General features: G+C 37.6%; 1 protein-coding gene across 2 annotated transcripts in view; it reads left to right on the plus strand.

Moving 5' to 3' along the window:
• tanc1b (tetratricopeptide repeat, ankyrin repeat and coiled-coil containing 1b) overlaps positions 1–25,018 on the plus strand; it is a 168,729-nt gene that overhangs the window by 40,365 nt on the left and 103,346 nt on the right. For both annotated transcript variants that reach the window (XM_065252378.2, XM_065252379.2), the window contains exon 3: positions 17,641–17,820. In XM_065252378.2, coding sequence (XP_065108450.1) covers positions 17,641–17,820 — 180 coding nt within the window. The remainder of the gene's footprint in view (positions 1–17,640; positions 17,821–25,018) is intronic.

The following is a 25,018-nucleotide window of genomic DNA, read 5'->3' on the forward strand; positions in this document are numbered from 1 at the left end:
GGTCTAGACATAATATTTATTTCACAGTTTTACTCGTTGACATATCACTGTTATTAGCCAGTGCTTGTTAAAGGGAGAGTTCACCTAAAAGTCATTATAAACTCACCCTCTCCTCTATAAGTTTGCTTTGTTCTGCTGAGCACAAATGAAGATATTTTGAGAAATGCTTAGTCAATGCAAAAACGCCACAGACATCATTAGGGATGGGTACCGAAACCCGGTATTAAACTGGCCCCGGGGCTAAATTATGAAAGACCGTAGTATCAGTAAGATCTGACGCTATCGGTTCTGCTATCGGTCCTGGAGAAAAAAATAAAAATAAATGTACTATGTATTCTTGCTTAATAATGTTTTCGTGCACATTTTATCTCACCAAACATTTCTAATTTGCGATTAAGACGTTTGTCTGTGAGACCTGCGAGATCTCTCATGCGCGCCGCGGAGGCTGGCTGTCTGTCAAACACAACCACAACAACGAGCGCGGCGCACGCACACGCATAACAGCACGAAAACTACCGCTTAATACAAAGAGTGACGATGGCGGATAGAGCAAAACATTCAAAAGTGTGGTTATACTTCACTAGAGTTGATGCAGACAACGCTCGTTGTCATACAGGTAAGTGCAACAAGATGTTTGCATGTAAGGGCGGAAACACAAGCAATCTGTCAAAGCATCTTTCAAAAGTGTATTACGTGCAGAAAGAAGCTGTGTCCCAATTCAAGGGCTGCGACCTTCTAAGCATACAACCTTAAAAGGGGAGCACTCTGTCTTTCAAGGTGGCAGCCTCAGAAGTCCGCGAAGAGAACTGAAATGAGACAGTCTAACCCTCGGAGGACCTATAATTTGCGTCACCTGTTGCACGCGCCCACCGCGCCTGTCAGCAGGACACAGCGGAGACGTTTCTGACTTATTTAAATAAATATGGAATCAGAAAAATATTCATTTATTTTAGAAAATATGACACGTTGATGTAGATTAAACTATTCAACAGTATATAAAATTAATCAACCTTAGAAATACGCAACATAAACAGAATAATATTAACACAAGTCACAGCCTCAAGTCGCGCTGCTGTGACGCAATCGGTCTTAAAATACGTCCTTAGAAGGTCGCAGCCTGCAAAATTCAACCATCATCTCTGGTGGTTGCCGCATCAACGTCAGGCATGTATGCTAAAACCATGTTGAATCAACATTGTTCACGTCATTTAAAATAAATGTACAATCTCCCTAATTGGTTTGCTTACCTTACGTTGAAATTCTGTTGATTTCTTTTGGGAGAAATGCTGAACGTTATGCATTCAACATATTTTCTACTTCTTTTTAAAATCCCAAATAAAGAAAAATCAGCATGTAAACATTTATTTAGCCTAAATATCCTATTTAGAGTATTTTTTCTGCAGCTTTCACACTGGTGCATTAATAAATATATGTATACTATTTAGAAATGATATCCAGAAATTAATTTGTAATAATGAAATGCAGACACATAATTAACTTAATCATGTGAACATAGGTGCGTGATCAAATGTTAACATTGGCCAAAGTACCGATAAGAATACCGTTAAAGCACCGGACCGTTAAGCAGTACCGGTAAGAGTAGTAATACCGTTAAAACCTTAACGATACCCATCCCTAGACATCATATGGATTTGCATGAATCATGTGAGTTGAAAAATCTGAACTTTTACGGATATTTACGCCACGTTAACCAACCAGGAGCTTGCTCTAGTATTGACGTGATTACGATGTAGCGAGCTGAGGCAGAAATTCGAAACGACGATAGAGGACAAAATTATCGTCACTGTATGTGGACATCCAAACACAACTATGTACTTTTATGAAAGCAGGAATAAAAAGAATCTTGCTGGTAGAAAGTAAGTGATGAGGTCGGACAATCTGGTAAGTTGTAAAAAACGCTCTTATAAAACAGGCAGTTCTGGTTCTTCATTCTGATTGGTGGAAACGCGCTCTAAGCCGTGATAAAATACACCGGTAACCTCACGGTTCAGACCACATAACATAAGTATCACTGCGCTCTTGTTGCTGCGTACTGATTTATGAAAATAAACAACAGTGTCTTTAATCATATTTTTAATTTTTCTACAATTGCACAATTAACGGCGATATCCAGATAAATGTCAATAAATATTGTTGAGTCATCTCGTCGATAAAGAGAAAACGTTGTCTGAGGAGTTTAAAACTCAAGTTCATACGTCCGCTATTATCCACTGGGTGGCGATCTTACCCAACTTAAACACTGACGCATTCACTCAACACTGAAAACACAGCGTGTAAGTTTTGATGGCTTTGAATCTGATCGCTTACAAAAGTTCTTCACAAAAATGGAATTATCTCCGCTTTAGCTAAAAAATTTGAGAGGTGATAAGAGAACAACTGAAGGTAGGATGAAACGTTTTTTGTTTGAAAGCGGATGGTCTGTTCTTTCATTTGATATTTTATGTTTATTTAAAGAAGATAATTTTTCTGCAAGGCATTAAAACAAAACTGGGTGGCAACTTAAAAAAAAAAAACGCTGACGGGGAAAGAGTTCAGCATACTTCCAAGCATATTTGATCATCACTTCAACAGTTGCACAATATAAATATAAATGTATAAATTAGATGAATGTTGATTTATAAAATAAACACCACAGTCTTAAATCATATTTTCATCGTGTCTTTGCTGCATCTGTGTTGTTTGGGAACTGCGCTCTGTTTCAGTCACACTTGATTCTGAGGAACTACTTTGTTTGGTGGAAGAGTAATATTTGTACTAATATAATTACAACTTATTTGTGTTTTATTTTATAAAATCCCGCTAAGGTTATGCATATGAAGTAACCGTTTTATAAACGCAATAAACCCCCTCGAAGCAGTGGGGTTACAGTGCATTTTATAACAGCTAAGGGTCTGGCCTAACAACGCCCCTTAGCTGTTATAAAATGCACTGGTAACCCACTGCTTCTTGGGGTTTATTGATTTATTAATACTACAAGCTAGCTGAAGCCGGCAAATTGAGCATATTCACTTGTGAATTTTATGCGCGAATGAAGTGAGTTAACTCAAAAGTTCAATCTTCCAACTATGCCTGATTTATTCACTTTATGCGCATCTGGTGTGAACGCACAGTGAAGGGGGTCGCACAACGGCCGCGCAGCTCAGCATTGCGTCGCATCAATTTGCGTCTAGGACAACTCGAAGGTATCGTAAACCGTGTCGTAAAGTGCATATTTAATAGCGCGAGCTTTGTCAGTTAGCGTCTACTTCAAGATGCTAAATATACATTAGCAGCCAATGTTAATCGTTAATGATTTGGGACAAATATGATATTATTTAATGTTACACTATGTTAGTGGTGCTCTGTGGCGTGACTGGAAGTTGAGCAACTTCCTGATTCGTAGCTGGGCGGCACGGACAGGCGCCACCTGTCTGCGCCGGTGTGCGTATACTCATAGAAAGCAATGTGTTTGAGTTTTTTAGAACGGTGCAGCGCTGAGCTTCGCGTCCTGTGTGCGACCCCCTTAACAGTTGTTATTGTATTATGTGCATCTGGCAGAGGCTTTAATCCAAAGCAACATACATTGGATTGCAAGGAATATATTTTTTATCACCACATGTGTTTTCTGGGTTTGAACACATGGCCTTTTTTGTTGCTAACACAATGCTTCACCACTGAGCTATACAGGAAATCTTTACCATAATTATGAAGTGCTTTATTAAGCAGGACAGATAGATGGCGGCCTCATGAAAAGCTTTCACCCTGTGAGTGTTTGTGTACATTCATCTGGGTCTTTCTGTCATTGTCTCTTCATTTGGACGTCTCACACATGCACACGAAGAGCGTGGTGAGATTGAGCTTTGAGTGTGTGGGATTTAGTATGTGGATGAATAGTCTGTCATGCTCAGAGGCCTTGCTGAACTACTGACCTCATGTCTTTGTGTCCATCCCAACTTACAAAGAGATCAGGGGGATGGTGGGTAATAGCTTCCCCCTTTTCCAATACACATTCGGTCTCTGAGATGCTACACTACCGACTTGCTGGAAAAGTTTGTCGAGAATGTACAATTTTCACTATATATAAAAAAAGGTTTATATATATAGATATTGGTATGCATTACATTATCTATTGCATCTTTTAGGTGGAAATGTGCTTCATAGTAGGGGTGTGAATTGGACCGTTTATTGCGATACGATACCATTTTGATGATCTTCGCCGGCGGAGTGATGTTTGCGATACATCAACCATTTCTTTGATGAAATTGCGATTTTGTTGCGACTAATTTATCGATACTTTAATATTATGTGCCGTTACATTTTCAATGACTCACGAATGCACCCAAAGTATATAACATGAACGTTTAATTAAACTCTTCAAAAAGGCACATTCTCGGTCCCAATTGGGACATTACAACAACAAACTAAGATAAAATAAACTTTTTTGAATAATGAGGAAAAATGTCACATAAAATCAAGCTTACAATGGCAACAGTCAAAGTCTTAAGTGTTTCAGCTGGTGCTGGCAAAGGTTTTCTGTCTATCTGTACAATCCATTTTCCGAATACAAATTATTTCCAAACCCACGATTTGCGTCCGATAGCAGTCACAACGTCTTCTGCCTCTTTCGCAGTGTTTTTGCTTCTACAACCGCTTTGTTGCTGCATTACATTCACTTGCTGACACTAGCACATGAAAATAAACAAAAATGTGGCAGAAATGCGTAGGGATGGGTACCGAAACCCGGTATTAAACTTGCCCCGGGGCTAAATTATTAAAGACCGTAGTATCAGTAAGATCTGACGCTATCGGTTCTGCTTTCGGTCCTGGAGAAAAAGATAAAAATAAATGTTCTATGTATTCTTGAATAATAATGTTTTTGTGCACATTTTGTCTCACCAAACATTTCTAATTTGAGAAAATATTAAGATGTTTGTCTGTGAGATCTGCGAGATCTCTCAGGCGCGCCGCGAAGGCTGTCTGTCACACTCACACACAACGACGAGCGCGGCGCATGCATACGAATAACAGCACGAAAACTCCCGCTTAATAACAAGACTGACAATGGCGGATAGAGCAAAACGTTCAAAAGTGCGGTTATACTTTACTAGAGTTGATGCAGACAACGCTCGTTGTCATACAGGTAAGTGCAACAAGATGTTTGCATGTAAGGGCGGAAACACAAGCAATCTGTCAAAGCATCTTTTAAAAGTGCATTACGTGCAGAGAGAAACTGTGTCCCAATTCAAGGGCTGCGACCTTCTAAGCATACAACCTTAAAAGGTGAGCACTCGGTCTGTCAAGGTGGCAGCCTGAGAAGTCCGCGAAGAGAACTGAAATGAGACAGTCTAACCCTCGGAGGACCCATAATTTGCGTCACCTGCTACACGCGCCCACCGCGCCTGTCAGGCATGTACTGTATGCTAACGTCATGTTGAATCAACGTTGTTCACGTCATTTAAAATAAATGTACAATATCCCTAATTGGTTACCTTACGTTGAAATTCAGTTGACTTCTTTTGGGAGAAATGACGTTATGCATTCAACATATTTTCTACTCGTTTTAAAATCCCAAATAAAGAAAATTCAGTATGTAAAAATTTATTTGGCTAAATGCACAGCACTTCAAGTTAGTTTACAAAATAGCCTACAGATAAATATCCTATTTAAAGTCTTTTTTCTGCAGCTTTCACAGTGGTGCATTAACAAATATATGTATATTATTAAGAAATGATATCCAAAAATTAATTTGTAATAATGAAATGCAGACACATAATTAACTTAATCATGTGAACATAGGTTCATGATCAAATGTTAACATTGGCCAAAGTACCGATAAGAATACCGTTAAAGTACCGGACCGTTAAGCAGTATCAGTAAGAGTAGTAATACTGTTAAAATCTTAACGATACCCATCCCTAGAAATGCATAGATGGTCAAGGAATGAGGACTCGGAGAGTGTCAAAATAAAGGTGCCTCATAGCGATATTTTATGTGCATCATCTCATTTGAATTTTAATCGATGCATCAATCCATATCAATGTATTGTTACACCCCTATTTTATAGAAGTCAATTTTAAATTAAATTATAGTTATTTTTTATTGAAACATGACTGCGGCTGTGTTGCATTTCCAGAGATTTTTTTTAAACGGCCTCTGGTTGAATCTTCTGGTTGTTTACTAATGGGATTATGTGGTGTGGGGTGGTCCGTACTTTTCTATCATTTATCTTCTCATCGGCGGCTCATCTGAGACTTCCTGATGTCCAGCCATGCAGTTCTGTTGTTGTTCCTCTGACCCTCACTGAGTCCTGCCTAATGGTCTGTGTTAATGCCACTCACAATCCATCATCCATCCTGATCTTTTCACGGTTGCCTGGAGAACCTCACGCTTTACGCATCACCATGGCAACCATCGCCCAACTGCTGCTCGCTACAGGAAGCAGGAGGTGGCCAATTAGGGTCAATTGTCCAAGGTCAGGGCAGGAAACATAACATAGCCTACTGGTGACCCTGAGCTACATGTTGAAATATCTGGCACCACACTAAAGGACTGTGAATTTAAAATTTCAACTCCAGATTAGCATCCACAACAATAGATGACAACATTATGCTTAATCTATGCCTCTTAAATCCTGAATGATTTTGATGTTTTTTCCTTCATCAGCAGGATAAAAATTTCTTTAAAAAGGTGATTCCAGTGATATTGTTCTTTTGTATAGTTAAGTTAAATAATTTTTAAAACTTTTATTGTTGGGATTGCCCATTTGTGTAATCAGGTCTTAAAGTCCAAGTGAAGTGGAAGTTTGCGATCAACTTCCGGGTTGTGATGTAGTTCCGAGTGAAACTGAATATCATGCAAGGAAAATAGTGGGTGTAACCCGTGTTTTCCACTGTGCTTTGAAAGTAGGTTTTTATTCAAAAATAGATTTTTTAATGTTTTCAAACTTTTTGTCAGCCGAAGTTGTTGGATTGAATTTAAAATCCTGTCAACAGGTTCCACACAATTCATTTAAGTAATCTTAACAAATAATAATTTTGTTCATTTATTACTCACGTACCTGTCTAATTGTGATACACTTCTGCAGGAGGGTGCCACAACAACAATTACCCATAATACACTGCAACATCATCAGCCATAAAATGCTAGTCTGTATTGGTTTTATTAATCTGTTAATTTTATGCAACAATGTTGTGTTGGTTGAACATAGAATTTTTAAGTAAAGCTGACTAGACACACTTTTTTGTTGAATTAACTCAATGAAATGATGTTTACTAGGGCTGGGCAAAAAAAATCGATCTTTCGATTAATCGTTTTTTAAAATGTGTTCAATTAAAAAAAGAGCAGAATCGTTTTTTTCATATTTATTTACACAAACATTGAACGGAGGTATGGAAGCATTTTAGATTTCGCAAGCAAGACGGGTTGTGGCTTTAATTTCTTTTTATTAATTACCCACTTGTAAACTGCTATTCACTGTTCTTTTTTATTAATATAGTATTTGTATTAAATCTATATTCATTGAGTTGAATCGAGTATAAAAACCTACCCGAGAACCGGAATTGAAAATTTTATTGAGAATTGAAATCGTATCGATTTGGTAGCGTGTGAATCAAAAATCGAATCGATCTGGAACATCTGAATCGATACCCAGCCCTAATGTTTACATTGTTAAATAGATTTTTTTTAAAGTAATCTCAACATGAAAGTATTTTAAGTAAATATTTAAATAATTTAATAGCACATTTGCATGATAAACTTAAAAAACATTTAAAGTTTTTATCAGCAGTATTTTACCGTTATATTACCGGGTATTGGACCTTCATCTGCTTATTTTGTTTTACTGGTACAAAATTGTATCTGTCAATTTTGCACAAGTTCTGTTTTCTGAAATATTGTAGTGATATGTAATGGTCACATGACGTAGATTAAACATATAATATACATGTTTTTATTAGTTTTATTTATTTATATTTATTTACATTTTATGATTGAATTGTAATTGATTATTTTTCCGTCAACTCACGGACCCCCTGCAGTTCCCCTGAGAACCACCAGGGGTTCACAAACCTGTGCTCTATATAGGACAATATCATCAGGTCTATTTTTGCTCTGTCTGTCTGATCTGTACAGAGGGTCTCCCGTGAACACGGGTGAGGCGTCGCTCTGGTCTGAGATTCTTTTCCCATACCAGTTTAATTTGAGGGGTTATGAAGAGAACTGGAAAATGTTGTGTCCTCTCAGTATATGAATGCCCCTGGGGCTGCTGGGAAAGAGATTTCAGACTTTTCTGCCAACATTGAGTTGTTCTGGCTTAACTTTGGGTTTGATGTCTGTCTGCTTGGCATCCCATCATATTAAGAGCCTAATATGTTCCCATGCAGGATGTTTGGCTACAGTGTTCTTAACCTTGATAGAGCGTTTTGCTCGGTTTCCTTTTTTACTGTCATTATTGTTTATTGTGGACTATATTATAAGCTCAGATGCAAAACCCTGTAAGTGCATCTGACATGTTTTCTTGTAAATAGCATTGTTTATCAGACTCTTAATAGATTCTGCAACAATCCAGTATTTCTGAATGGCCTGAGGTCGGGATTAAGCGCATTTGAAGCGAAATTATTTGATTAACGTTCAGTTTAATACGTGCAGAGAGCATTCGGTTAATATCCTTAACTATTTTTTGACCGAGGTGGCGTTTAGTGGCTATTGCATTTGAGCTCCTCATATGTAAATGTCTGTTATGTAAAGTAGCAGGCAGTATTATAGATATGTCTTATTAGTTGAATCCTATAAAGGCCAAATTATATGAAATATAGATTTATAGATATTAGTAAGTATTTCCAGCTCAGGAGGAGTTTATTTTCCTTTTCATAAATGAGTTCATGATTATAGCTGATAAACACACTCGGATAGCGGAGACTGATTCAGCACAGATCACAATCTCTCGGTTTGTCTTTATGTTTGTGATTGTGTGGTTTGTCATTGATGGAGGCTGTAGGTTTCTGAATGATGTCTACTGTGTTTGTGTGAATAAGCAGACACAATACTCTGTGTGTGTGTGTGTGTGTGTGTGTGTGTGTGTGTGTGTGTGTGTGTGTGTGTGTGTGTGTGTGTGTGTGTGTGTGTCGGTGACATGGGGTTCTATTAAATCAAGTTGAAAGAGTCTCGATCACACGCTGTGTCCTCAGATTGTAGTTATGAACTTCACAGCACTCATCAGATAATGCTTTGAAAAGAGGAAGATTTCTGCTGAGATTTGAACACCAATGCTTGTTTGTGTCTTTGTTCTTCCCATGCCAAGACATCTTATTAAATCTTATATCTTTTACAGAGACTTTGAGAGTTTAGATTTGTAGACCGGTTATTATTTCCACTATTCTCACTTGTACTGTCTGTTTCTCTTTTCTCTCTCTCTCTCTCTCTGTCTGTCTCTTTTTCTTTCTCTCTTTATTCTGCATACATTTTTTCACATTTTCGGCATATGATACGCACACATGCATTGCACACACACACACACACACATACAAATTAGGGATGCACCGAATCCAGATTTTTTGGGTTCGGCCGAATCCCGAATCCACTGTTTAAGATTCGGCCGAAACCGAATACCGAATCCTACTCGCATTCTTATTCCATTACAGGGCTCGCCAAATTTCAAAATCCCTGGTAGCCCTTCGGGCAGGCACTCTTCAGTTTTTGGTAGCCGAAATTTTGCCAATACAAAGCCAATAGGTCCTCTAACCACAATGTGTAATCTGCTATTCTTGTTGTTGTTTTGATGCTGTTGGTTTTTTAACAAACAAAAAAACTGGATTTCCATGTAAACCAACTGTTCCTGCTCATCCCCACACCAGATATACCCACCATTTAAAAGTGGTTTAGTGGTTCACAAAACTCACAGTTTGGATCATCCAGTTAGAGATTGGATAATTTTTTCGATCAGAAAAACAGGGGCTACTGTCCCTTTAAGAGCGATTCTGCGTCACTCTCTTCACTGCCCGTACAATCTATATCACTTTAAAGCTTGCTGCGAGAGATTTAATTTTCTTACGTGAGGATAGTAATGACTGACAGGACGAAGTTGGAGGATTTGCACAAAAATCCATGACAAATCAGTACGGATTACTTCCTGTACTGCGGCTTCGCCCGATCGCGAAAGTGAAAGTAAAACTAGAGCGCGCGCTCAAACGCAATTTAAATACCCAATGCCTGAATTTCATGCACCACAATTACCCATCCAAATCTGTGAGAGGATACATAAGCATTTAAATATATTTTTTCCTCCCTATAAGTCAAGATAGCCCGACGGGCAGGGCGGGGATGCATTTTGATAACCCGACTGCAAAGCAAAATGAAAGCAATTCGGTGCGATGCGTTAGTTTTTCCAGGTGGGTCCACGAAATGTGAAACGCCCCTCGGCTCACCGGGAAAAAAAAAACACTTATCTAAACGTCAGCACCTGATGTGTGTAATCAACGGCCGCGTGACGTCGACCAGCGTAGCGCAAGCTTAGGGTTCGGTTCGGTGGAAAAAAAATCTAAGATTCGGCCGAACCCGAACCCCGTCAAAAAGCCCAGTATTCTGCCGAATCCGAATTCTGGATTCGGTGCATCCCTAATACAAATATATTTTTTATCATTGTACATACAGGTTCTGTACAGTATCAAGCTTGTGATCATTATGCAAAAGTTACTGAAAGTACAAGAAGAAGTATAAGAAGCAGTTTACTGTTAATGTGACGAGCTAAACCACAGTGTGAATACTAAAGCGTGCTTTATACTTTTACATTGATTGTATGGTGTAGCCTACACAGAGACACGAACCCTACGCCGTAACCTACGCCGTAGCCTGACGTGCATCGCTCCCAAAATGTAACGGCAGACCGCAAGCGCTGTGATTGGTCCTGCTAGAACCCCTTCCGTCAGGTCAAAAAGAACTGCGTCACATTTCCTCATACGGATTCCTGCTTACGACGGTAAAAACAAAGATGGACCAAGTTGAGATGTGATATTTAACTCAAACTGCATCAATATTTGCTGTCTGTTTGGTCTTCTCAAAAAACATACACAAGCCTCTTCTTCATTTGTGGGTTTAATGGGCAAGTTGCTGCTTCTTCGGCTGTTGCTCTGCTATTGTGGGTTACACGCGTGAATACTGCCTACTAGTGGTCTGCATGTGTAATTGCAAGTCGACTGAACTAGGGATGTTAACAATTAATCGATCTTCGATTAATTGTCGATAAGAATTAAATCGATAAAACTTAACGATTGTCGGAAAAGCAAGCACGTGTGTCCGCCGCCTGCGCAAAGCACATACACAGCTGGTGAAAAAATTAAACAAGCGCGAAGAAGTTAAACTAGCCATGATCACAACGATGCTCGATGCCAAACACACACTTGGGCTTTTTAACCTCATTCGAGACGAGGCTGGCTGCTAATGCAACGTAATGGCATCCGCAGTGGATCTGAGAGGGTCCGATGCCGATAATCTAAACACAGTTAGGATACTGAAAGCAAAGACCCTCTTCAGGGAAGCCTGCAAGATTAGCATAGCAACGCTGCTAACGCTGCTTTACGCAGGAAAGGAGACCAGAAGCCGTTTTTAATAAACAGATTAAAATGTAAAACTTAAATTCTGGCAAGAAACTGTTAAATGTAAACTGTAACTGACTGTCGTTACACTCTGAACGCCCGCAACATATCATTGATCATCATTATTGACTGGCATTTTTACGCACACTTTTATGTCATTGGCTATATGCCACTGCTGTAATGGTTTATTGCACTATTACTGTTAACGATTATTCGATTGATTGATCGTTAATTTAAATGATCATCGAATATGGGAAATTGCATAATTTGACATCCCTAGACTGAACAATGATGCAGAAGTATGAATGGAAACCGACGCGTAGCCTACGTTGTCGTGGCTTCAGTGTAGACCCTACGCAGAAGTATAATGAGCTCTTAAAGGCCTGTGTCCGTGTGAACAGTGCTCATCTCTTTTAAGGTTACGGTCTCTTTGTTCAAAGGGTAAATTGTGTGTAAGGGGGAAGAGAAAGAGGGGCTGGTGGGCTATTATTCTCCTACATTAAGACGCTTTGACAATGACCATTCACATTACTGTGATCAGATTTATATCAAGGACAAACAGAAGCCAAAACTACGCATGAATTCACATCAGAATACATGACGAACAACACCCACAAAAATAAATCTAGAAGTTTTCTTGTTATTTTATTTGAAGTTTACTACATATAAATGTTTATATATTTTTCTAAAATGGCTTAAATGTGTTCATTTATTTAATCAACCAAACCAGCTATTGCTGCTAAGTCAATATCTTTTGTAAGATGCAAACAATAATGCAAATTGTTTTCAATGTATTTTTAGAGACAAACTTGTTCTCATACTAACACTCATGAGTGAAGGATCCTGACAAAGACTTTAGAAAACTAGGAAGACTAAATTTAAGAAGCTCAGATGCAAAGCCGCTAAATGCCACTACTATTAAAAATTAGATAATGATATTAACCAAATGCTCTCGGCATGGGTTTGAAGAAAAAAAAATTGACGACTGTACGTTCATGAAATACTTTCGCTTAAAAAAAAATTCAGAAGTTATGGTTCAGCTCTTTGACACAAAGATTTAAACACAGATCAACATTCACGACGAGAACGGTTGGCAAACTGAACTGAAGCAGAGATCAGGGAGCTCGTCAGTATCCGCTGAGATCATTCAACGCATCACGTGCCCATTATGAACTTGTCATAAACTTAAATGCACTCGTGTGGTATCTGAAGAGAGAAATTACAGATAATTAGCAAACTTCATACGCTGTGGAAGAAACTACTAAGTTCAGGACTTTAAATACATCACGTGTCTTTACGGGATCTTTACGGTATGTGTGTGAACGCACATACAGATTCCGAAAAATCATTGGCAGTGTGAATAAACCAAAAAATCAAACGATCCCGGACAAATCCCAGACAAATTTTTTGTGTTTATTTTTTTCGAAATCTCTGTGTGAAAAGTGCTATAGAGGGTTTTGCATCTGAGCTCTTCATTTGTTTTATGATCCCATTGATGCTCACAATGTTCCTAAATATTATGGTCAGCAAAAACATTGTTAATATATTTTATCATACCATATATTGGACTATAAGTCACACTTTTTTCATAGTTTGGCGGGTCCTGGAAGTCATAGTCAGGTGCGACTTATACATCAAAATTATTTCATATGAACCAAGAGAAACCGTTACTGTCTACAGCCGCGAGAGTCCACTTTATGCTGCTCCTATATTTATGTAATTCAATGGATTCAGTGATGCAGAATGACTTCAGGACCTTTTTGAACTTGATTTGGCTTGTCTTGTTCATTTAGCCTATTCAGCCTCTCAGGTATGTTCTGTATGCTATTGCGTATCGTGTAAATAACTGTTGTTTATGTTACTTTAACGTGTACAGACATCTATTCAGCCTGCTATTGTTTCGTTGAATAACTTGCCTTTCCAGATTAAATGTCGGTTCTTCGGCTTGGATTTTGTGAAATCATTTTCTAAATAATCCCGACGTTTAGTCCAGTGCGACTTATATATGTTATTTCCTCTTCAAAACACATTTTTGACTGATGCAATTTATAATCCGGAGTGACTTATAGTCGGTAAGTCCTATTTTTGCTGTATTACCCAGCTCTTAACACCGATAGTCACACGAAATCCAGCGTGGCACTGATTTAACCGTACATTCACTAACTACACCTGGTTTGCACAAATTCATTAGATTGATTTGTTATAATGGAGGTTTCACAATAAATACAATAGTTAACTCTCACTCTCTTGTGTTACAGCCATTAAAAATCAATCCTGGTCTAATCAGTGTCTTTATAAATGCAGACAGGCTATTATACATTATACATCAGCCTCAGTCTGAGTTGGCTAGGAAACTTGCTGTAATCAGTTGAACATTCACCAGTATAATTAGTTAGGCTTGGTTTCATGGGGCAATTGCAGGTCTAGTGTAGTTTGGTTTGATTTGGGCCAAAGCACCATATGCATGGTTGGTAAGTTTACTTTAGTGTCACTCAAACTGTCTCTCTCTGTATAATTTAGTATTTTTTCGCTTCAGTCTCTCCGGCCTCTGTGGTCGGATCGTGATTTGCCTCGTCTCGGGATCTGTTCCATGTTTCTGTGAGGGCTGCAGTTTAGGGCATCAGAGGCGCCATCCCGATTCAAGACTCTTCAAATTCTAATGCAGGATTGAATGAAAAAGCTCAAGCAATCCCAGCATGCATTTCAACAAAGGCAATCAATGTGGTTTTAGTGAAGTGCTGATAAATTCCGTGCCAAAAAGTGTCCATAAAAATAAATTAAATCTAGATAAGATTTGATCAATCTTTAGTGTAATGTTTATTATTATGTTGGTTAGTTTATTGGGCTTTAAGCTGAGCGACTTGTTATTCACGCTGCATGATATTGAAGAAAAAAATGTGACATGTGATACTATAATGCTGTTTTTTTTGTAAAATCAAAAGTATTTTTTCTAAAGAGTTGAAATTATATTATTACACGGCTCTTTGAAATGCTTGATTCTGATTGGCCAGTTCCGACCTTTGATATCACAAAACTAATATCACATGGTGACCCAGATGCTGCAAATAATTTTGACATGTACAGTTTTATATTACAAAAAAAATTATATATAATAACATATATGACCTTATATTAACAAATCATTAAACCAAATTCTGTAGTGTGTTTGTGACATTAGAACATCTTGTCTTATCTTTAAACCAAAACCAAACAAGGTTTCCTCACGGAAAGTCTGCCTTTGTTAAAAATTAGCAAATAAAAATGTAAAATAAAATATTTAATGTTCCTTACCTTACTTATGAGGTAAATAGCCATGTTGTTATTATAAAAAAAAACTAACAACCTGCTGCCTATACATGATCTCTAATGTAAAATATATCTTAAAACTATATAATCATCATACATGTTTTGCATTCTTTCTAGAAAATGAAAACATCACTCTATCTGTATCAAAATCATTTAGTTATTGGAAATTTCCAATGCAATTTGCATATTGTGATATTTCTTTTTCCTGTATTCCTGTAAGTTCTATTAAAGTTTCTGTACTATTTTTTCAATGATAAACAGTAAGTGTGATTATGGCGAGTCCAAATCAATCATAAGCCATCCTTTCAGTTAGATCGGTGATGTTGGAAATTACCGATGGGTCCAGAAATCTCTCTAGCATGTGATATGAAGAGTGCCTTTCAGTGTTGTGGTCTTTTGCTGGCGTGACTCACAAAAGAAGCTCCATGACTCCTGAAATGTCAAGCATTCAGCATTGTTTGGTCTCTAAATGAATGAAACTTCAGAGTTGAGCAGTATTTCATCTCAATACTTTGAAGCTTCTCACTAGAACCATTATTTCCGACAAGCATATTTCTGGTCCTTGATGCTGATTGGCCAATGCAACATTACAGTCATGCTACAATAGACCATAGCAGCGACTATGACACCTGTTCACAGTGCACCCATTGAATAACATCATGTTATTATCTACACTCATAGTGAAAGGATGGTGCTTGATAAAATATTGGATCTGTTCCAAAACTAAGCAAGCTGTCTTGATGACTACCAAGGGTTTAATTAATATTCAAGACTGAAAAGGGCCATAATGTTGCTCTGTAGTGAGCTTCTTGTTGTGAACTCGGAGGTCACTGTGACCGAACCCCAGTGGGTGTTTAAAAAGAGCCTGCGGTCAGGCGGAGGTGTTACAGGGGCGCACTGACTTCCTGTTTTCTGGCATTCTTCACCATTTAATCGCCTTTTAAACACTACACATCTTTGTTTTGCTCTTCATCAGTGGGTGAGAGAGAGCGAGCGATAAAACGAGGCATACTACTCTCACGACTGTTACAGCGTGTAGCATACAGTATATATTGGCATACATTAGAAATGATGTACCCTTTCAAAGAATAAACATCCTTTTGGGTAAAAGTGCAGAGGGAAAAAACATCTGCTTTGTGCTTTGAATAGCTTGTAATGAAACTTTTGAGACACATTATTGAGCTTTAATGAGCTCTGGTAATTGGCTTTGTTCTGTTTATTGTTACAGTGCAAATCTAAACTCAATCTAAGTGGCTTTATTAGTGTTATGATTACTAAAACAATTTTCACATGCTTTATTGCTGTGAGAGTGTTATGACAAATGTTAAATGTGTCCATCAGTTGCAGTGGGACAAGTGGATTATTTCTGATCGTTTTTTTTTTAGCCTGTTCTTGCTTTCTGAAATCTCCACGTGTTCACTAATATGGCTGGACACTATTGTAGTAACTTTTTTCCAATATACAATTTAGGGATGCTAAACAATTAATCGCGATTAATCGTTAGCAGAATAAAAGTTTTTGTTTACATCACATATGTGTGTCAACTGTATATAATAAATATGTATATATATAAATATGAACACATTCATGTATAATTTTAAGAAAAACAAATGTTTATGATAAATTATACATAAATATACAAATGTATATACACATGTAAACATTTCTAAAACATATACATTCATGTGTGTACATTTATTTATACAAAGTTATTATACACAGTTCACACACATATATGATGTAAACAAAAACTTTTATTCTACTAACGATTAATCACGATTAATCGTTAAGCATCCCTAATACAATTAAGCAAAATCAGGATTGACGTCGGTGGCCATTTGGCCTTTGACTTGTTCACTGGTGCTGTCCCCTTACTTCAATATTTTTCATTCAAATGTTAAAGGTGCAGTGTGTAATTTTTAGAAGAATCTCTTGACAGAAATGCTAAATAATATACAAAACTATATTGTCAGGGGTGTATAAAGACATTTCATAATGAACCGTTATGTTTTTATTACCTTAGAATGAGAAGTTTTTATCTACATACTGAGGGTCGCCTTACATGGAAGTCGCCATTTTGTGCTGCCGTGTTTCTACAGACGCCCTTAACGGAGAAACTTTTTTTACTAAGTTGTCTCCGATGATGAAATGTTTGTCCGGTGGCGGCTACCGTAGCTTCTCTGCGCGTTTCAAAAGCGAGGGGTGATCAGTGTACTGAGCCATTGGTTGCAATTAGCAACCTCTCCACTAGATGCCTCTAAAATTTACACACTGCACCTTTAATCTATCATGACTATATATTGTTGGAAAGGTCTAAGAATGTAGTAATAATAATAATGCAGTAACTGTAATTTATTCATTTGTGACAAGAGTATGCAGTTTTTTTTATTTTATGTATTAAAAATAATACTATATTGCATTTTTTATTTATTACAAATAAATGCAAACTGCTATAAAATAAATTATATTTTCACCTCCAGACACTTCTGTGAAAAAAAGTTACAGTGTTTTCTTTAAAACAAGACCAAAATTAGGCTTCTAGACCAAAAAAAATGCCAGGGTTATATTAATTTGAAGGTGTACATCACCTTTTCAACCCCCACTCAAGGAGGGCTCCGCCTGTTAAAGGGTTAAGCTGTCTGAATGAAGCTAGTTTCATTCGATTTGGGTTTTTTTTGGAAGCTACTCAACAGTCTGAGATGTTATTTCATGCATAATGATGTTAATTGCTATCTTGTATTAACAGGGGAGCCGTACCTGCTCAGTGCCCAGCGGAGATGTCCAGTTGGTGGGGTGCAAGATGTGCACCCGTCCATGGAGGAAAGCTTCAGATTTGACCTGGCTAAAGGGGTTTCCATGTCTCTCCCCTCCTCTCCTCTCTTGCCCCGTCAGACGTATCTGATGGCGCCCTGTAAGAAATCTCCAGGTTGGTCTTCTTCACTAGGTCTTCTATTCACCTGTAGTCTTTAATTTGAATTACACTAGTTGCCACATCGGGTTGTGAGACCTTTTTTAACTTTCTGCATCGCTGGAAACTCATTGTAAATGAGTGAGTTTTTAACACTTTGTTGCTGCAAAAATGCCTTTGTGTGAACAGGGTTTAGTGTGCCTACAAATACTTAAATCTACACTGTGTGTATGTAAACACACTGCTGTTGTGTGGTGTTAGGAACAAGGCCATCAACAGCTGAGATCTTCAAAGTGTCGTTCTCATTGTCTCTGGGCTTGCTTCATCCCGAGTGTTGTTTTTGGAGGACTTAGCGAAGAGGGTTGAAATCCTTTTAGTGGTCACACTGACATCTCCTTCACATCTGGACTTCACATGTGTAGTGTGTCAGCACCTCTCTTTGAAAACGCTTTAGCCTTTGAAGCGAGCGACATGCTATAACGATTTTGTCCTTTGCACATTTCTTAAGTCTGACGATTAAAGAAAGATAAACGCTTAAATGAGTTCCCTCTGGAGTAGAGATTCATGGGGAGAAAACTCAAATAAACATCGGAAACATGGCAAACATGAGTCTTTGTGTTGACCCTCACAGATCTTGAATTTAAAGATCTATCAGCATTATCTGTAGCGTGCTGTTGATTACCAAACTGTCTTCGGTTTATAAAAGCAAACAGAATTAGTTTACAGTAATTCACTGAGAAGTGTGTAGGGCAGCTCAACCAGACGGAATCAGTTTTCTGTTTGAAAAAGATGTTAATTGGAAATTAATCTGAAAGTGTTTATTATTTAAAAATTTGGTCTTTGTAACATGTTACACAAAGACTTGTTTAATGCCCATGATAACATTTCTGGCTCTCAATGTTGATGTCAAACACTGTTTGTTTGTTATACATGTTATGTAGGATTTTCTGGGTAAATTATGTTCTGTGTAAACACCTCAGATGTTATTGTGGAAGTAATAATACTGATAGTGTTTTTGTCTTAAGCCCACAAGACTCTTTAGCCGCATTTCCACTGTACATGACATTCAAACACGACTGTCAGAGTTCGCCCCCTAGTGGCAGTCGTCTTAAAATGTCAGTTTAATTGTAAATCCGTGCCAACATGGTAGAGAAGCTCATTCCAGCGCAAGAGCCTTCGATCTACAAATATTAACTAAATAAATAAATAAAATAAATAAATGAATAAAAAAGAATGAAACGATAAACAGCTATTCATAGATGACAAAGACCAGCAATATTTTTTGTGAGAACATATTAGATTAAAAATAATAACATGCAAATATATAAAAAAAAATGTTTTTAAAGGATTCAAGTGTTACTGATAAAGTCAAACAAAAAAGGTTAATAATTTTCAACACACGCACACACACACACACACACACACACTTAAGTTAAATTTTTTTTAGGGATCCAATGCTTAAAACGGATCTGAAAGGTACGCATCCTCAGATGGTTGTCACCTTACGCTCTCCATAGGAAGTGTATGACTTCTGGTTTATCACCCGTCATTTGTCGTGTACAGTGGCTTTATAGTATTTAGGATCAGGAGCAATAAATTCCTTGTGAACAGGAAGGCGCAATCGATTTTAATTTCGTATTGTGACGCATTTCCAAGCGAAACTAAATATCACACGAGAAAAATAGAGGCTGTGGCTTGTGTTTTCCACTGAGAATTTATGGGATATAGAAAAGTCGGTGTTTTATTCAGAATTGGAACTCACAGCAGATTGACAGCTGGAGGGGGGCGGGGTTAACGGATGCTCCGCCCAGGCGACAAAGTTGATGTCATTAGAGAAGAATCGACACAAGTGGAAGTGCATTTTCAGAGGCACAATGAGGTAGATGAATTAAAAAAATAATGACCCACACAAATAAATTGTTTATAATAAACTCTGCAATATTCCAAATAATTTTTTTTATATTACATGGGGACTTTAAAGGCCAGTTGATGAGTTGCATAATAATCCAATGTTTATGTGTGTGTGTATATGTCTATGTGTGTTTTAAGGTGTGTTTTTATTTGTTGTTAAACACTGACCTCATGATTGTGAACTTTGTCTTTAGTTCACCCAGAAGTAAAAGGAATAATTTATACAAAAAAATATATAATTTATTGATGCTACCCAATATCGTTCCAGTCCTCTATTCCGGGTTCCCACGGGTCCTTGAAATCCTTGAAAGTTTGTGAATCTGGGGAAATAATTCAAGGCCCTGTGAAGTTTTTGAAAATATGCATACATAGATACCGGTCATTGAAAGTACTTGAATCTATTTTATGCAAGGTGGTTTCTGGAAAAAAATCCATTTTATTCCCTGTATAGTGTAGGATAATATCATAAAATTCTAGACTTTTTAAACACACGTGCTAAACTGTTTGCTTTAAATGCTTATATCTTCTGTATGTGAATGTTGATTCATACCAAAATGCTTTTTTGCATAGTTGTGTTTGACACATGAAAACGTCTCGGGTTACGTATGTAACTGTTGTTCCCTGAGAAGGGAACGAGACGCTGCGTCTCCCTTGCCATACTTCCTGCGTCCCTGTAACGCCGTCTTTGGCAATATTTCGGATAGAGATATTAATTCCTGGCTCTCGCGTCACCCTGTCTTTGTCATTAAGCCTCACCATTGGTTGAATTTGATATACACATTCAGACGCAATAGACCTTTTACGCACTTCCGCATTTTTCGACTGGAAATACGTCAACAAAGTGTATGGCAACTTCCTGTTATCGTAGCGGCAGATACGAAAAATAGCAGAGTCAACGAGTCGCCGTTTCTGTAGTGTTCAAGGCTGTTCGTCTTCCAACCAGAAACAGCCCTACCTTTATAATAGTTTATAATAGTATATAATAGTAACAGTAAGTGAAAAAAAGTTCCGCAGCAAGAAGAGTGAACACGCAAGAACGGGAAACTTTTGCCAACCGGCATTCTGTCTATATTAAAACCTCAGTTTGTGAGGCTCCTCACTCTCTCTCATTGACCTGAAGCATCTACCTCTCACTACTACCTGTCCCTGTAGTATATTTGTTACTTAAACCGCATGTAGCAAGGAAACATTGCATGTTATCTCATGTAGAAATACACAACTTTGCAGCAGACTGCTAGTAACATTTACCTAGTACAGCAGCTACACCAAATTACTGGTTGTTATGTTAACCTCATGTCATCTCACTTAAACATAACTTACACACGACATATTCACTGCGATGTGTTAAATCTTATATTACAAATTCACAACCCCTAGATTTACAATTAACGTAAACGGAGTTATAGCCGGTTTTGTAGCTAAAGCTTACCTTGATAATTGTGGATAAAATCCGCGCGGAAGAATTTATATCCCTTATCCAGTTTGTTCCCTTTAGTGGACGAGTGTATACCCACACTCTTCACCACATCGGCGCTGGTGAACTTCGGTAGACAAGTTAGGAAAGTCGGAAACACTCTAGCTGCCATTTCTCCACCAACAACAAAGCTTATACCGGAATTGCGTTTACGCGTTGTTTACGTATTTCCGGTTTTTGCGTAAATGGTCTATTACCCCTGGAGGCGTCCCCATAGTGTCACTGCAGTGACGCAGCACGAGTTCCCTCGAAAGGGAACTGTAACAATGTATCTTTAAATGTAACACGATGTAACCTTGCTCTCACTTGAAATGTGTCCCCACATTTAGTCCTTGAATTTGAGGTTATTGGAACTGGAAAGTCCTTGAAAGGTCCTTGAATTTGAAGTTAACTAAGGGGTGGGAACCCTGTGTATTATTTTCTTTTCCACCTGCCTGAAACAGATGTTAGTCAAACAGTGGTTTTCTCTTCACTTTAACAAAAGCAACAAACATGTATTGAATCATAATAACCGTCCATACAACCTATACATTGAACTCAAGTCATTCAATAGCTTTGTGCCATTATTTATTAATAATTTTTATTAATAATAACACAAAGGTGCCTTTTCAATGTGACATGACTGCACATGAGGTTTGTGAGCTCTATTGGAGAAGATTGTTACTGACAATGATATCATTGAATAAAGACAAAGCTGTCATATGAATTCAAAAGACATGACTGGACTGATTTTGTGACACTCTTAATGCAGTTTTCTCTTCTTTTTTTGAGTTTGACAGTAAAATTGTTGTTACGCTCTGCCGCATCTGCTGTTGTGTTACTGGAAAGAAACAAAAGCATTGTGAAATTAACAACATGAGGGTCTGTAAATAATAACAGAATCTGCATTGTTGGCTGAACTGTTGCTTCACCATATGGTATGAAGGGGAGAGAAATCTCTCATAGCCTCCATGTCGAAATGTGTCCGCTTGTGTCTGTGTGTGTTTTATATTTCAGTATATGTGTGTATATGCACACATCCCAAAACTGGTCTCAGTTCTCTTCATCAGCTCAGTCTTGTTGCTCATTACCTCACAGTTAAAGTAATAACACTGAAAGATGGCAGCCATGGTTTAATTAAAACGGATGCTGAGAGATAGAGAAAGAGAGAGAGAAAGATCCTAAACTAAGAAAAGTCTTGACCATGTGCAGACTCACTGTAGAGACAGGCAGACACAGACAAATTTTGGTATCAAAAGGAGACAGATTGTGTCTATACATGAAGTAAAAACAGAACTGCACTTTTTAACATCATGCACAAATTAAAGAAACATTTTTCACTTGTTTACAAACCACCACAAAGTCTTTAAACAGAATCATCTAAAGGACAAACTACAGTACAGAGGGAGAGAGAGAGACCTGAGGTTGACTTACTGTATCTGGTGTTGATGTCATTACATTGAGTCACTTTATTGCCTCTTCTGTTTTGAGTCCTCAGTGACCTCTACTGGAGGATTTGGGTGATCATTTCCAGCACAGCATGTAAAACCTCTTAAAGTTCATGCTGAGTTCCCCAAATATTTTGTTTCATTGCCAGTACTGTTTAGAACGGCGCTTCACATATCAAAGAAAGAAACAAACCCTCATAATTTTTTTACACATCTGCTGTTGTTCAGTGAGAAATACAGATTGTGTTTAAGTTGAAGAGGTTTATTTTTCCCATCCAAGCTGTATAGCATGTTTGTGCTAAATAGTGTTTAGCAAATGTTGAGAAGGTCTTAAGGGAGATGATGATGGGGATGAGATGTCTTCCTCAGAAAACTACAGAAGTCTGTGTGCAGAGGTGTACTTTCCTTTTACAGTTTACTTCTATAAGTACAGTGTGTTTGTCTGACTGTCGCCACAGAGCTGTTTCAAAATCCATGACAGTTTATTCACTATAGTTGAAATATGACAAGAACTCTGAGTTAAACTATTTGATATTTCAAATATTCACTGAATTTCATTAGGTTAAAGGTGACATAGAATGATTGAACAGGGTATTTATCCTTGTTCTGTGATGTGACATGTAGACAAAAATTGTTTTGTTTGGGTCTGTAATGCCTTAGAAGCTTCCTAAAAACCTCTCTCAGATAGCTCTATTAGGGTGGCGGATTTTAAACAAGTGGTTTTGCACCTATTTGGCTCCCCCTACTGGCTTAACTTGCAATCTCATTACTGATTGGCTGACTTTGCTGCCACTCTAAAAATGTAGCCAATTATTTTAAAGTGGAGGGGCATGAGATGCCTGTGATGTCATAAGCATCAGTTTGTCAGATTGGGCCGTTTTCTGGCTGACATTTCTAAAAGAGGAATTTCTATGAGACTGAGATGTTTAGCATGTCTAGCACTTTTGGTATGTTTGTGAATGCGGGTAGACCACCATTATTCAACAAAGACAAGGTAAAAATGCTTTTTCATTCTCTGTCCCCTTTAAATAGCTGTCAGCTGTTAAATGTAAGTAATTAGATAATAGCACTTTAGGGCAATCAATTACCAAACAATGCTTAATTTAGTTTGGTCTTTTGTGTAAAACAGTCGCATTAGCAATTAAAGAAAAAACACTTGGTCAGGTCAAAGTTTTTTATGAATTTTACTTGTAGTCCACTTCATGAACAGTTTTCCTGTATGTCACCATTTATTTCGCAATCCTCAATTAACTATAGTATCCTGCACCCATTAGTAAAATCAAAAAAAATATATCTGGTGTCTGAATAATTTTTTGTTAAACTGTATGTGTGTGATTGTGTAGGTGTTGCATCTTTTATAAGTTTATTATCTGTCTTTAGATGATTGACATATGAGAAGGCCCGTCCTCCTATTTGTCTTTTATTAAACATTGTGACAATTGCAGAATAAAAAGTGCATTAACATTTTTAAGTTTACTAAAGACTGCCATTATTCTTCCTAATGTAATGATCCTTCCTAATGTTAAGATTATTTAATCTTCAGTATTATTACACTTAAGTTTAATTAGATTTTTTTGTAAATACTTGTAGCTGTTTTATTAAGTCAGGTCAGATGTCAAGAAGCTTTATTGTCATTTTAACCATACATAGCAATGTAGTACAGGACCATGGTGCTACATACAGACAGTGCAAAACATGACACAAACACAAAGCTAAGGGTAACCTAGCCACATAAAGTGCATGTGTGCAACCTAGTTGCGTATTATATACTTATAAATAGCATTCTTTGTTTATTTATTAAAAAACAATTTTAAGAAGAGTAAAAATCTTTCTCACATGTAGATGTTCTGAAGTTTTTCCAGGCGCTCTGACGTTCACACTTAAACCATCTGTGTAGCTGTTAGTTGTGCGTGTGTTATGTATCTTGCATATTATGAGACTGATCCAGAAATGCATGACCATCTGTCCCAGCACAATTAGATAAACAGATGCACCATGAAGGATGTATGAGAGCTCCTAAGAGTCGTTCAGGAGGACACAAGGTCTGGATTGTTTGAAGCAGCGTTACATACAGAACCTCTTTATCTGCATGAGCCTAAAACCCTTAAACTGCCATTAATACCTGTTTGTCCTCCCCACCAAATATCTGAGACTCATGCATTATAAACAGTGATGTGTTTGTCTCCTATAAAACCAAAACTATGAGAAATGTGTGGAAAGAAAAGTGTGTTTTTAGTATATTTGTCTGTCTTGTTTGTGCAAAAAGTCAGTTAACATTGGGAAGATGTTTCTGGTTTATTTGTCACACTGGAAATGGAAGATCAGATCAATGCATTATCTCATTTGTATTTTACCGCAGGTGTCCATAGATGGCAGTGTAGATCAGACAGAACCCACAGTGATC

The sequence above is a fragment of the Paramisgurnus dabryanus genome, chromosome 15, assembly GCF_030506205.2.
Source record: "Paramisgurnus dabryanus chromosome 15, PD_genome_1.1, whole genome shotgun sequence".
Lineage (NCBI taxonomy): Eukaryota > Metazoa > Chordata > Actinopteri > Cypriniformes > Cobitidae > Paramisgurnus > Paramisgurnus dabryanus.